Source organism: Anas acuta, chromosome 10, assembly GCF_963932015.1.
Source record: "Anas acuta chromosome 10, bAnaAcu1.1, whole genome shotgun sequence".
NCBI classification, from domain to species: Eukaryota; Metazoa; Chordata; class Aves; order Anseriformes; family Anatidae; genus Anas; species Anas acuta.
In genome coordinates this window covers 10,642,104-10,655,460 of record NC_088988.1, presented here as the reverse complement: position 1 = coordinate 10,655,460, position 13,357 = coordinate 10,642,104, and the positions used below count along the sequence as shown (strand labels likewise).

The 13,357-nt window shown below is 49.9% G+C and overlaps 1 protein-coding gene and 1 long non-coding RNA gene across 7 annotated transcripts in view; both read right to left on the bottom strand.

Annotated features, from left to right (window-relative positions):
• The window catches only part of LOC137862093 (uncharacterized), a 52,928-nt gene that overhangs the window by 33,326 nt on the left and 6,245 nt on the right, over positions 1 to 13,357 (bottom strand). For all 6 annotated transcript variants that reach the window (XR_011100056.1, XR_011100060.1, XR_011100055.1 and 3 more), the window contains exon 4: positions 4,589 to 4,771. This is a non-coding gene — a long non-coding RNA (uncharacterized lncRNA). The remainder of the gene's footprint in view (positions 1 to 4,588; positions 4,772 to 13,357) is intronic.
• CEBPA (CCAAT enhancer binding protein alpha) lies at positions 1,343 to 3,691 on the bottom strand. Its single transcript, XM_068693769.1, has one exon. It carries the CDS (start codon positions 3,395 to 3,397, stop codon positions 2,420 to 2,422), a length of 978 nt encoding a protein of 325 aa, XP_068549870.1. The 5' UTR covers positions 3,398 to 3,691; the 3' UTR covers positions 1,343 to 2,419.

Sequence of the window (13,357 nt, the reverse complement as noted above, 5' to 3'; positions counted from 1 at the left end):
GCTCTAACCACCAGATTACAGTCCCTCCCACATATACCCTGCAATAATCTTTGCTCAGATGATAACAGCGTTTCCCCACTTTACACGTTGGACAGCATTACTTAGGGAGGCGCATCACTCGCGATGGGAGCCCAGCTCTGAAGGGGTGGGGGAAGGAGGAAACACAAGTAAAAACCATTGGTTTTGCCCAGTGCAAGTAGAACTTGATTCTCCCCTTGGAAAAGTACACGCTATCAATCCCTTGGTTTGAATCTAACTGGAAAGTGAAATCCTTGATTCTGGTCCACATTCATGTCCCTCTGATACATCCTCACGGACTGCCACGGTGTGTTCCGCAGAGCCTTCTCTTCCCCTTCCCTTTCCTCTTTCCTTTTCCTTTCCCCCTTCCCTTTCCCCTTCTCCTTCTCCTTCCCTTCGTATCCCGGAGTCCCGGCTCCGCAGGGCAGGGACAAGCCCCCGACTCTCGGTGCCCAGCACGGCGAGCATGCCGCCCCTTACCTTCCCGCCCGCCGCCCCTCGCGGCCTCCCCCCCCCCCTCCACACCCGGTGCCTGGCGCGGGCGGCGCGGCCCCGCGGCCCGGCCCGGCCCCGCCGCTGGCAGCCGCCGGGGCGGAGCCCTCGCGCCCTATCGCCGCCGGGCCTCCCGCCACCTCCCCTCACGGCCCGGCCCCGGACCCAGCCGCGGCGAGGCGGAGCGGAGCGGAACGGGGCGGGGACCCGCGGCGGTGCCGCCCGCCCGTGCTCGGCGGCCGGGGCTGGCCCCGCGGTCGCCCGGGAGCCCCGGAGCGGTGTCTGTGGGCCCGGCCCGGCTGGGGCGAAACTCCCCGGGGGAGGGGAGGGAAAGGGAGGAGAGCGGCCGGGCCGGGCCGGGAGCCGGGAGCGCTGCGGGGCCCTGTCCGCCCCGGCCCGAGCGAGGCGGCCGGCTCCGCGGCACCGAGCGGCGGCGTGCGGGGAGCTGCCGTGCCCCGGGAGGCGGCCGCGTGTCCGTGGCTCGGGGCAGGAGAGCCGGCAGCTGGCGTAGCCGGCCGGCACGGCTCAGCCCGCGGGGAAGAAGTGGCACCACACGGAGAGGCGGGCGGTTATGGTCGAATATATGCTGTTTATTTATGAGTGTAACCAGGACTTCGAACAAACTTTATATGCAGCCCTCCCTCCCCCCCAACAATCCCCAACCCCACCGCTGGGTACCCACCCGCGGCGCACACGCCCCCCGCACACGCACGCCCCGGCGCTGCCCTCCCGCTGCCCCGGCCCCGGGCCGACTTGCTGCCCTGCTCCAGCTACGAGCGCTCCGGCGAAGGGGGTTTGTTTGGGCTGGTTTGTTTGTGTGTTGTTGTTGTTGTTGTTTTTTTTTTTTTCCGCTCTCTGCCGGGGATAAGCTCCGGAGTCCAAAGGTGCTGCGGCGGGGAGGCAGCGGCCGGCCCGGGCCCGCGCTGGAGGCAGCACAGCGCACACTCGCACTCACCCACCCACACAAATAATAAAATAACGTTGCAGCACAAGGGCATAGTCTCTGTCACCAGATAAGAAAGTCATGTGATGGCAAAGATCTAAGTAATGCAATAAAAATAAAGTGTAGCTAGTATACACGGAAAGGCTTTCACATTACATGAGGCACAGCTTGGACAGACAGAGACTTGGAGAAGAGCTGAATGTCCTGGAATAAAGCAAAATACACTGAGAGTTCATAGTAAATACCCGCATCGATAGGTATTTATTCACTTGTGCTTCGCCATGTCGTGACATACAGTACAAAACGCTGCCGCTCTTCCTTTTGAGACAGGGAGCTCACCGTGCTCCCTCGCAAGCTGCTGCTCCGGCAGTCCAGGCTGTGTCCATCGGTCCCGGGGTGGCCTGAAGGCACTGGGGCCAGGATGGGGCCCCCCAGCTGTCCCCCGCTGCTCCAAGAGGCGTCGGGCCCTGCTGCCTGTGCTCCCTGCTGCCTGCTCCTCCTCAGCACCAGCCCCTCCGGCCCTCACCCTGCTTCCTTGCACCCTGCCAGGCTGGGGCACAGAAAAGCCCCAGAGCTCCTGCAGCCAGCTTTTAAGGCACATCTGGGATGCTATATGTGCTTTATTACTATGATTATTATTGTTATTTACCCTGTGTAGACACGTGGGCTTTTTATTTCTTTCTTCCCCTCGCCTCTCTCCTTATAAAACCCACCATGTTTTCAGCTTATTCATGTGTCATCCCTAAGGCACAAACCCTTTTAATACTACAGCTGCCTGGCTTCTTTTATTGGTCGTTAATTGTTCAAAAAAAAAAAAAAAAAAAGGAAAAAAAAGAACTGAACAAAAACAAAAAAACAACCCCCCAACAATCTGAGATCGCTGCACTCCAGTATATATAATATATATATATATATATGTATATGTAGGTGAGCGTGGCAGCTCGGCGGCGCCCCGCAGTCCCGGCGCTAGGCGCAGCTGCCCATGGCCTTCACCAGGGAGCTCTCGGGCAGCTGCCTGAAGATGCCTCGCAGAGTCTCCAGCTCCCGGGTGAGCTGCTCCACCCGCTTCCGCAGCCGCTCGTTGTCGGTGGTGAGCTCCAGCACCTTCTGCTGCGTTTCCACGTTGCGCTGCTTGGCCTTGTCCCGGCTCTTGCGCACCGCGATGTTGTTGCGCTCCCGGCGCACCCGGTACTCGTTGCTGTTCTTGTCCACTGTCTTTTTCGATTTGCTCCGGTGGTCCGCGGGCATCATCTTGAGCGCGCCGGCGGCGGGCAGGCCGCCCGGGGGGTGCGGATGGTGCGGGTGGTGCGGGCTGGGCACAGGCGTGGGGGGCGGCGTGGGGTGCCCGGGCTGGAGGTGCATGGTGGTCTGGGCGCAGTGGGCGATCTGGTACTGCAGGTGGGAGGGGTGCTGCTGCGCGGCGTGGTGGGGGTAGAGGGCCGACAGGGCCGCCGACTTGACCTCCTCCTCCTCGCGGGGCTCCTGCTTGATCACCAGCGGCCGCAAGCCCGGCGCGGCGATGCGCTCGTAGAGCGGGTCGAGCTTGCCGTCCATGTAGCTGGCCATGCAGCCGAAGAGCGGCTGCTGGTGGTGCTGCTGCTGGTGCCCCGGCGCCGAGGCGGCGGCGCCGGCCCCATGCATGCTGTGGAAGTCGAAATCCCCGGCCAGGATGGCCTTGGCTTTCTCCTGCTGCTTGCTGTGCTGGAAGAGGTCGGCCAGGAACTCGTCGTTGAAGGCGGCGGGGTCGATGTAGGCGCTGATGTCGATGGAGTTCTCGTTCTCGCAGATGTCGCCGAGCTCCGCGCCGCCCGCAGCAGGTGCCGCCGCCGAGGGAGCCTCTCTGTAGCTGTAGGCGCTGCCGGGCAGGGGAGTCTGGAGCTGGTGGTGCTGGCCGCTGCTCATCGGGGGCCGGGAATCGACCTCGTAGAAGTTGGCTTGCTCCATGAAGCACCTACAGTCTGCCGGGCATGGTGAAGGGCTCCTGCAATCCAGGTTTCGGACGGGGCGGCGGCGGCGGCTCTGCCAAGCCCGCGGCACCCCGCGGTCCCCCGGCGGCGAGCGGCACGGCTCGGCTCGGCACGACTCAGCTCAGCTCAGCTCGGCGCGGCGCGGCACGGCACGGCACGGCGCGGCTCGGCGCGCCCGGAGCCCGTCCCCCGCCCCAGCCCGGCCGAACCCCGCTCGCAGCCTGCCTGCCCTGTTGCTAGTGGCTTGCCTGCGTCCTGTGAGCCGTATATATACACCCCCACAGCAGGGCCGGGGATCGCCCTCTAGTGTCCACCTCCTGCCGGGAACCTTTGACCACCGCGCAGCCGGGTCTTAGCGCCCCGGCCGGGCACAGCCGCCCGCCCGCCCGCCCGCCCCCGGCAGCCGCCCCGAGCTCGGCGGGCTCCCGGCGCTGGGCTGCGCCCCCGGGGGCAGGGGGGGTCCCGAGCTGCCCGAAGCCTCCCGGGGATGTGCGGGGAGCGGGGCCGTTGCCCCCTGCGTGCCCGGGGCCGGTCGGCGCCCTCCCACCGGCGGCGCCGCGGGGAAAGTCTCAAAGTTCAGCACAGCCCGCTAGTGCTCGCAAATATTTGGTCAGACGGGGGGAGACGGGAGGGGAGCCCCGCCGGGTTTGCCGCAGGACCGACGGCGCTTTTCCAGCCGAGGGGCTCTGTGCCCGGAGAGCCCCATCCCGCCGCACCTGCGGAGCGCGGCTGGCCTGGCCCGGCCCAGCCCGGCCCGGCCCGGCTCGGCAGAAGCGGGGACCCGCAGAGCCCGGCCCCGAGCGGCGCTAGGACCCGGCCGGGGAGCGCTCGGGGCGGGGGGCGGCGGGGGCTGCCCGGCTCGGCTCGGCACGACTCGACCCGGGCCGCTGGGGCCGCTCCGGCGGCTGCCCCTGGCCGCAGTCCGGCACGATGCGGGGTGGGCGCGTGGCTCTGTCCCACTCCCGGTCCCGCAGCGCGAACGGAGCAGCTCCGTGTAGCTGCAGCCTGCGCGCAGCGAGGCACGGCTCCCGGAGCTTACCCGGGATAAACCCGGGGCGCAGCGCGGCGGCAGCAGCCAGGTGGCCCGGGAGCAGGCGATGCTCCGGCGGGCTGCGGCGCCCCGAGGCTCCCGGCCGCCCACCCTCCGTCCAGGGCCGCACGGACCTACCTGCTCCTGGGCGCAGCCTTCCGAGGAGCCCGGTGTGCAGCCTCAGCTCGGCAGGGGTGCGGATGCCCGGGATTTCCTCTCGTCGCCATCCTGCAGCCCGCAGACGAGGCGTATCGGGGCTCCCTCGCCTACCTCCTCGCGTCGGGAAGCCCCCCGGCACTTAGCTCTGGTGGTCCGGGTCACCTGGAAAGAGGCAGAGAGAAAAGATGTGTCAAGGCTGCTAGAGCAGCTGCAGGTAACTGCTAGAGGAAGATCTGCAGAGAAGAGTTCAAACGTAGCGGTGGCTGGAAAAAAAATGCTGTATTTTTTAGTCCTAGGTGTCCTAATAACCCAGAAACTTGTGACAGCAAGTTGCTTGCTCAGAAAGGGTTTGACAGATTCCTCACAACTAACAGTAATTGACAAAATTTTAATCAGGAAACAACATTACAATGTACCAAGAACCCATTTTTTTGTATCACACAGTACACCTGTGACCCTCTGTTTCATGAGCAGAAGGAAGGCAGCAGTCAGCTGGCTTTCTGACCACAGAATATACCTTTCAGCAACAATAGAAAACAATTAAAATCCTAAATTCATTTTACATATGGTGAGTATCTTCTGAAATTACATTTCAACACATAAGCAGCGGCTAGAAAGGCCACTGTCTGAACAAGCAAAACACCTGTAAGAACTCTGAGAAAAGTCATGATACAGAGGAAAAGCCTCAAGTCTGTGACAGAAACAAGTTTTGGATGCTTCAGCGTGGGAAGTGACACATCCCTAGCTGCATCTGGCTGGCTGAATTCTGCGGGTGCTACCCCATTAAACCCCCTCACAGAAAAGGGACAAATCCAGAGCTTGACTTTTTGCCTACTGGGAGGAATGTCACTGGGAGCAGCAGTGGTGACTAGCTCATACTTCCAGCTTTCTGGAGGCCTCAGCAGGCTCTGCAGGAATAGGCCAGGCACATTTAAAATAAAAGGTCAGTGCTGCGTGAAACAGCAGAAGCGTGTAACTAAGTTTGCCATTTAATAACAATACCTACGCCTCTGTAGTCTTAAAAAGATCTCATATTTTATAATCATTCTGAATTTCAGGCCTAACCACATATTAAAAGAAATTCAAAGTAAATCAGAAAGTTTAGGATCAGATTCCATTCCTAATTACTGTAATTAACGAACAAGTCCCCACAGTTTAAGGACTGGTTTGCTCAGTACTTTTTATGTAGACCCCTTTTATCTAAGTTAAGAACTTTTAAATAATCTCCTTTTTACACAAAGACATTAATTCCTTTTTTTTTTTTTTTTTTAAATATGGTATAAAATGAAGTTCCCAGATTTAGATAAATAAGACATTTCTTATTCTTTTTATTGTCTCTCCTTTCTTGAAGGCAAATAAAATGTTCAGAAGCTGGTCATCCTTCAGACATACACAAATGCAGATTTCCTCACTCCTATCAGCAGTGACCGATACCAAATATTTCAAATGTAATGGCAAAAGAAAATTTTCTGTCTCATTGCTTCAGCTGCGTGTGCCAGTGAGTTAATTTAACTAAAAGGGGAAGGACGTCTGTTGCATGCTATGGATCGCTGAAGCAGCACTGCTGTCAACTCTTGAGGGTGCTATTCTTCCATCTCAAAGCAGATCTCACCAGGGAAGGACTGGAAAATGCTCCAAAACCCTAAACGACGCTGAAAGTCATTTATACAAAGTCAGCTGTACTGGCTTCTGCTAGTAAAGATGGAAACCAAAGAAAATCACAATCATGGGGGAAATGTAAATACCCCTGCTGAATTTTGAAGTGAATTTTGTGACAGGTTTTAATCGCACCAGAGAGCTGGACTCTCTTCCTGTTGGCTGAACTCGGCTCCTGTGCTGTTCACAGGCCGTTGGCTCCCACGGGTTGCCTTGCTCCAGGATCTCGACTGGCCGCAGGGGCAGCACAGCAACGCTCTGCTTTCTGATCCACCAGTCTGGGAGTACAGAACCTGGCATGTAGCAGCCCAGTGACGAATCAAAGTGCCATTACAAGTTTATATTACTACCTTGTTAAACTAGAGCATCTCACTGCTATTGACAAAGCTCCAGAATGTCCTGTCTGCATGCAAAACTCGGGCATGAGTGCCAGCAGAGCCCAACCCCTCCTCTTTCCTACCTGCAAAAGGGGTGAGGGAAAAGGAGACAGATCTGGCTAGGGACAGGGAGTCCACTACGGAGCAGAAAGGGCAGTATGGCTGTCCTGGGAGTGATGAGGGGGAGAGGACGTTAGGCTCAGCTGGGGACAGAGCCGTGCCATGGGTGCACCAGAGAAGTAGGCAGGGAAGGAGCAGAAGTTTTATACGTGAATAAGGAGCTGGCAACATACCGTCTTATTTCTTCTGGTGCAATGAAACACAAACTTCTCCCCTCTCCTGTGTTTTCTGCCCCAGGGAGGGAAAACATCATACTGTACATGTAAAAACTGCCACACATGACAATTTTCAAAAGAAAAGGCTACATGTGCCAAAGCCTCGGAGGCTGGTAGATCAGTATGCAGCATGGTATGACAAGTCAACCAGGACCTTCCCTTCAGCTGGGAAAGGCAGCTGGTGACTGATCACCATTTTTGATGTGCGAAGTTTGGTCTAATGACAGATGATTTAATTACTTATCGTTACAGCTTTTTTCCTTTGCAGAAACAGTGTTCACAACTCTAAGGTGAATGAAAGCAAAACCATGCTATATTCCTTTTCCCTTTTCATATAATTCCCTTTGTCTTCAGGGTCTCTGCCACTGTGCCCTCGACCCTTGCTGTCCTTGTGCTCAACTAACTGCTGACTCCTCTCTGAGAACTCGGAACCTTTGCAATTACCATGCTACTGACTGGGAACACCTTTCCACTTCCATCAGCTGCCTGAATACTAGCTTGCATCCATTCACACGGGACTCATAACCCAATCTTTCCTAATTGTCACCTGTAATCACATACAACCGGGGTGTGAAACTGTAAACGGTTTACCCATTCACAAGTTTTACACTGTTAATGAGCCATTAAATAGATAGTTCCTCTTCTGTAGTTAGGATTGTACTTTAGTGACCGTAAGCATGGTGCCCGGAATATTCTGAATACTTTGCATTGCTCAATATTTGGCCTATCCACAAATCATACATTCTCTCTCTAGACTTTTACTTCAGACTAAACAAAGACTTTCCTTCTTTCCTTCCCGAATCACTTTTCAATCCTCTGTCTACCTTACAGACCAATGGTTTCTATCACCACAAATAGCTCACAATCTTTTATTCATTCATAGCTAAGTCTCCCTGGGAGGTGAAAAGTGTTGTTACTCCTCCTCTAGAGCTTACTCCTACTCTGCTGAATCCTGAATCGCAGGCTTATCGATCTAAGTGGGAACTGACACAGACCTCAGCTAACAGACAAATTATGCAGCAGAACAGTAATAGGGCAGTTAGCACCATACTCCGAACTCAGTTCCCAACTCCCCTTTTAGGGGCAGAATGTTCTCAAAAGTCTCTCTGGAGATTTTAACTCTTAGTAGATGGCTAGCTACTTCTCATGGTGTCATCCAAGATATAATCCAAGAAATGAGATTCAGTTTCTTGGTAAATCTAGAAAACTGGACCATGGCTTCTTATGTCTGTTTGAACATGTGTGACACCAACTTTAGGCATTTAATTTAGATGGCATCCAAGTGTCTACATGAGGAAAGAAGGGAACATGCAGGGAACTTAGGCTCGCAAATCTGAATGTCCTGAACCATACCTAAAAAAAAAAAAAAACAGATTCTGAAATAACACGGAGAGAGTCTTGATAGTCTTGTCATGCATAAAGCCAGCTGGACGGTACACCTGGGTTAGCATCACTATTTAACAAAATCTTACTAGTTACAGAGAGAGCCCCTCTCACTTGTTCAAGTACTTCACTCTGATACCCAAAGTGTGTTGTGATTACCAGCTGCTCTTAAAATACTCACTTGCAACTCTGAAGCGTAAAGCTGAACACATATATTGGTAACTGTTGCACACTTACAAGAACCCTGCAATGTAATAGAATCACAGGAAGAAAATACTCATTTGTCTATTACACCTGTGTTCTGACCGCACTAATCCTTTGAAAACATTCAGTCATCCTGTAACATGATTCACACCTGTTATTTTAATGCAAAAGGTGGTTTATTAGGGTAAGCATAGCCTTGGCAATGTGTACAGACACCATGTAAAGTCAGCCACAGATCATCTAGTTTTCAGAAGGTACATTTGAAAAGATGGACAAATACATTCTGAGAAGGCCACCTAGGTAATAACAAACCTTGCCACTAACCTAAGTGCCACTTTTTCCTGACCTCAAAGGACTTTCAAAAAGACAATGGTACAGCATGGCTCAGGCTTTACCACTTTTTCTAAATAGTTCTTGTCTGAGCTGTGGACATTATTCTAAGGGTATCTGCAAAAACTAAAATTTCAGAATTATGTAAATACCAAAATAGTTTAGGCACTTTCCATAAGTATAGCAAGAGACTCTTTGCTACACAAAAAATTTACAATCAGAAGAACAAGATATAAAAAGTGAGAGCGATGGAACAGGAAAAGAAGAGGAAGACCAGCTTATAAAAATAAGGTCACGCTGTTTCTTAATTAGGTATTTCAGTATGTGAAACATTCTGTCACAAAACTGAGTCCCTGAGATAGACTAATTTGTCCATGTTGTCTCTAAATCAATTTCATCTCTAAATCAACTTTACTCCTCCATAGGTGAGACTGACAAGGCTATAAATTAGAGTGAAAATGTGGCAAAAAATTACATTCTGTAATATGGATAGGAAAGCCTCCCACTGTCCTTCCACAGGTAAACACATTGCTGACTCTGTGGCAGACTTCAGCTTTATGAGAAGGGAATGAGGCTTCCCAGAGAACTCAAGGATCCCATGGGCTTTTTATGTTTCTCTTTTGCTTAAGTTACTGTGTGACTCACAAGTCAGACAATGGGATAGCCTCACTACCCAGCTCATAGCTTTTGATTCTCAGCCTGGAAACATTCAATGCTCTAAGTATCTATGGAATTAAGGACTAAGACATGGAAATATAAGAACTATTCACCTTTGGTACAACCCTTTTAGTATGAATATCATGAAGCAACTGACTTCAGTGGCAGAAAGGTTTGGGGCTACATTTGACTAGCATTTTGAAACTTCAGGTTTAAAAAAATATTGACTCTATACTAACAGAAAACAGTCTCACTGCTCAGTGTAGATGCTGAGCAGTATCTGAAAGTTTGACCTCTCTGTTGAGCCAAACTCAGCTTTCTCTAATTATACCACTGCCAGCCCAGGGATTACTGGCATGAGTAATCTAAGCAGGAGTTGGCCTACTAAATAAAAATGTCAAAGGCACCGAGAAGGAAGGGAGTCACAAGGAAGCTTTGCAAAGTTCTTAGAGTTGCCCAGTGACATCACAAATGAATCCTAACCATGATCAAAGAAGCGGCCAGCACATGGGAAACGCAGACACATGGAGGAAGGAAACAAGTCAGAGGCAATCTCAGCTTGAAAATCATTGGTTTTGTTATCAGTTCCAAGCTAATAACAGAGATACTTCTGGCGTCAGAATTTAGGCTCTCCTAAGAATAACCTCTGCACAAAGACTTAAGAAACAGCTTACACTTACAAGCTGAAATACAGCACTGAAGTCCCCTTCTGCAGCATGTTGACCCTGTTACGGTGTGGTTTCACCTGAAGACTGCCCATGTAGCACAGTGATGGGTAATAGAGGCTCTCTCATGTAACCAGGGGCAGGTTATGTGAGACATGGCCCTTCATTCCCTGCAGAGATTCAAAGCTCGCTTGAAAACACCCAGTGAAAGGACCTGGCACTCCTACTTGCTGAGATAACATCTATTCTGCCTTCTAAGCCTTTGCAGAAAGACAGATTACACACAGTAACATTCAGCATAGCAGTCTTGTTAATAAAAATGAGGCATTATTCACCCATGCACGACTTCTGTGAGACCTTTTTACAATTTTTCTGTTCAAATGGGAATGTCATGCTTTGCGTAAAACAAGTCTTTATCTTATGTGCAATAAAGGGGAATCACAAACCAGTTCAGTCTAATGATCAGTAGACTTTTCCTGAGTGGATCACAGTCCCATAAAAACCTAGAAACTATAGTCAGGAGGGAGCAAGGACATTTTAAAGTTTTTGACGAAAACTGGACTGGCTACCTCAAAATATGATGTTTGGAACAAATCATTCCTTATGCTTAGTTTTTAAGGGTGACTGACAGTAGAGCTACTGAGTGCTTTAAATAAATATCAGAATTCATATGAATAAAAACAGAGGGCTTCTTCTGATGGACACCATCATATTTTTCATTCATTTCACAGAAGCATAAAAATGTTTTTTTTTGTTTGCAAAAATATTTCAGAAAGTAAAAATCCAATGACAGTGGTAGTCTATTTGCAAGAAGTTTACATATCTAAATGCTCATAAAGCCATGCTGAAAAGTCACTGTCCCTCAACTTGGAGAATCAACAATGTCATGTACAACTGGTCCATACAGTTAATAGTGGAACTAAGTCTTACCAAAGCTAATCACTCAGCAAAAACCCAGGGCTGAGGCTGAGAGGTTTCTAGTCCCAGAACAAAAAGCCCTTGCAAACTACTTGTGTTTAAGTAAAAAAAGGAATCAGCTCTCAAATCAGGTCCTCATAATACAAAAAAAAAATCCAACATTCTATTAGCAGGGAAAGTGAGCAGTGCAAATTGCTGACATAAATGTGGTAAACATGACATACAGTAAAATTTAACACAGAAAAGTCAAAATTCATTTTAGAAAAATAAGTCTTATTTTTTAAAAACTGGCAAACACTTCAGATCTTTAATAATAGGAATTGCACGGTTCTAAAAAGAATTATGAAATGTTCTAGTGTTCAGTGCTACAGTACTGGATTTTATTTTAATAAAATACATGATTTTAAAATGAAGACGATGGTTTAAAAACCTGCACACCACAGAACTCATATCATTAGAAGGCTTAATCATTTAAAATGCAATGTAGGATTGGATCCATACTTGTTATCTGCTATTTTACACTCAGCAGCCAAAAAAGGAGGACAGAAAAGTCTAACTTAGCACAAAAATATGTATTTCTCTATTAGAGAAACAACTCCTGACAGTTACCGTAGCCAACACAGCTAGTATTTGGGTTGGATAAGACAGTACAGTTGGTAGTAGGTCAGTATTTTCCATGAAATTGGAAGGGCTGTCCCACAATACCATGAATGTTCTGGGACCTTTAGAAAGGTTTAGTAGATGCAAATATTTATATAGCTAAGTGCAGGGCTTATGAATTATTTACATTTAACTTAAGCCATCAAGAGATCATTTGCATCTTCAGTAGTGTCTCTAGATCCCTCACCACAAGGGAATGACTTTTCTCCTTTATTAATTAACTGAAAGAAACTTTGGTTGCCCAGCTCAGCATGCCATTGACAAAAGTTAAAGGCCTCTTTCCTTCTTTTTTATGGAAGTGGAAAGCACCATGGGTCTCCTTGCACATAGCTGTGCAAGCTCAGCTGCTGAGTCCACTGGTTACACAAAAAAAATATGCCCTTATGGAAAACAAATATATGTCTCTTTTATAAGAAAAGGCTAACTGTGCAAACTGTAGGTAATCCTTGAGGTAGAGCTCATATCTCCTGACGCATCAGCTGAAAACTCAATATTCAGGACGTGACACTTTGCCCCAGTACCCCTTGGCCTATTTGTAGGTCAGAGCTATTCAGTCAACCTCCCTTGCAGGATTGGAAAACTTGTGAGTCCTTGGGTCTACATGTTTTGGTTAAGGCTAAAAAATACATCTGGTGGTGGATTGCAGAATACGTGCCATGTATCAAATTTTAAGCTGACTGAAAATCTTTCTAGAAATCAATTTAAAAGCACTCAAATACTAAGTAAAAGCATGCATGCTCTTCAGCTTCCCATAGCTCAGCTACCAGTGCTGCTATAGTATGAGGTGTCAGAGCTATCTGTGAACTCCCATTAAGCTTACAGCCACAGCTGGTGTCCCTTCACCTGATGAAATCCAAAGACATATGGATGGCTTTGGGAATATGCTGCAGTGTTCTCTGTTGATGCTACAGAGTATGGTTTAATAAGTGTCCCCACATTAGGATGGTGTTTATGTAACTGAAATGTTTTGTTATAAACTTTTTGTGCTCAAGGCATTGGCATTTGTACCCAAGGCTTTCCAGTTATTTCTGGCATCAGCATAGCACAACATCCCACATTAGCTTGTTAGAAGTAAGGCAGTCGCTTAGAGCTGGAGTTCTCTGGGACTGGCTGCCCATGCGCATATTGCTGCCAGGAGTACACATACACCTGTGTGCACTCATCCTGCCTTTTTTTTTTTTTTACAGGAAGGAAAACACCAGAAGACACTTTGCAAGCCTCAATTTTGTCCCACCTGCAGGGTCCCTTAATGTCAAAGGGCTTTAGAAAGGAGGAAAAACATGATGTGAGGTAAAAGTACACATAAACAATGCACCTCCAGTAATTTCATTTCCTGGTAAGCAAAGTCCTTTTCTCCAACTGCCAAACCACACTTCCACTGGAACTGTAGGTGACTTCAAAGCAATACCTGTACTCCCTGAAGGAGGGCCTCAAAAGCCTGCACAAATGATTTTAACTGTTACCACACTCACTGCAGAGCTTTGAAGGTTTCTAGGATTGTATACACCTTGGTAAAATCTGCTTTGCAATGTGTATGTTCAGCAAATATTGGGTATGTGGAGA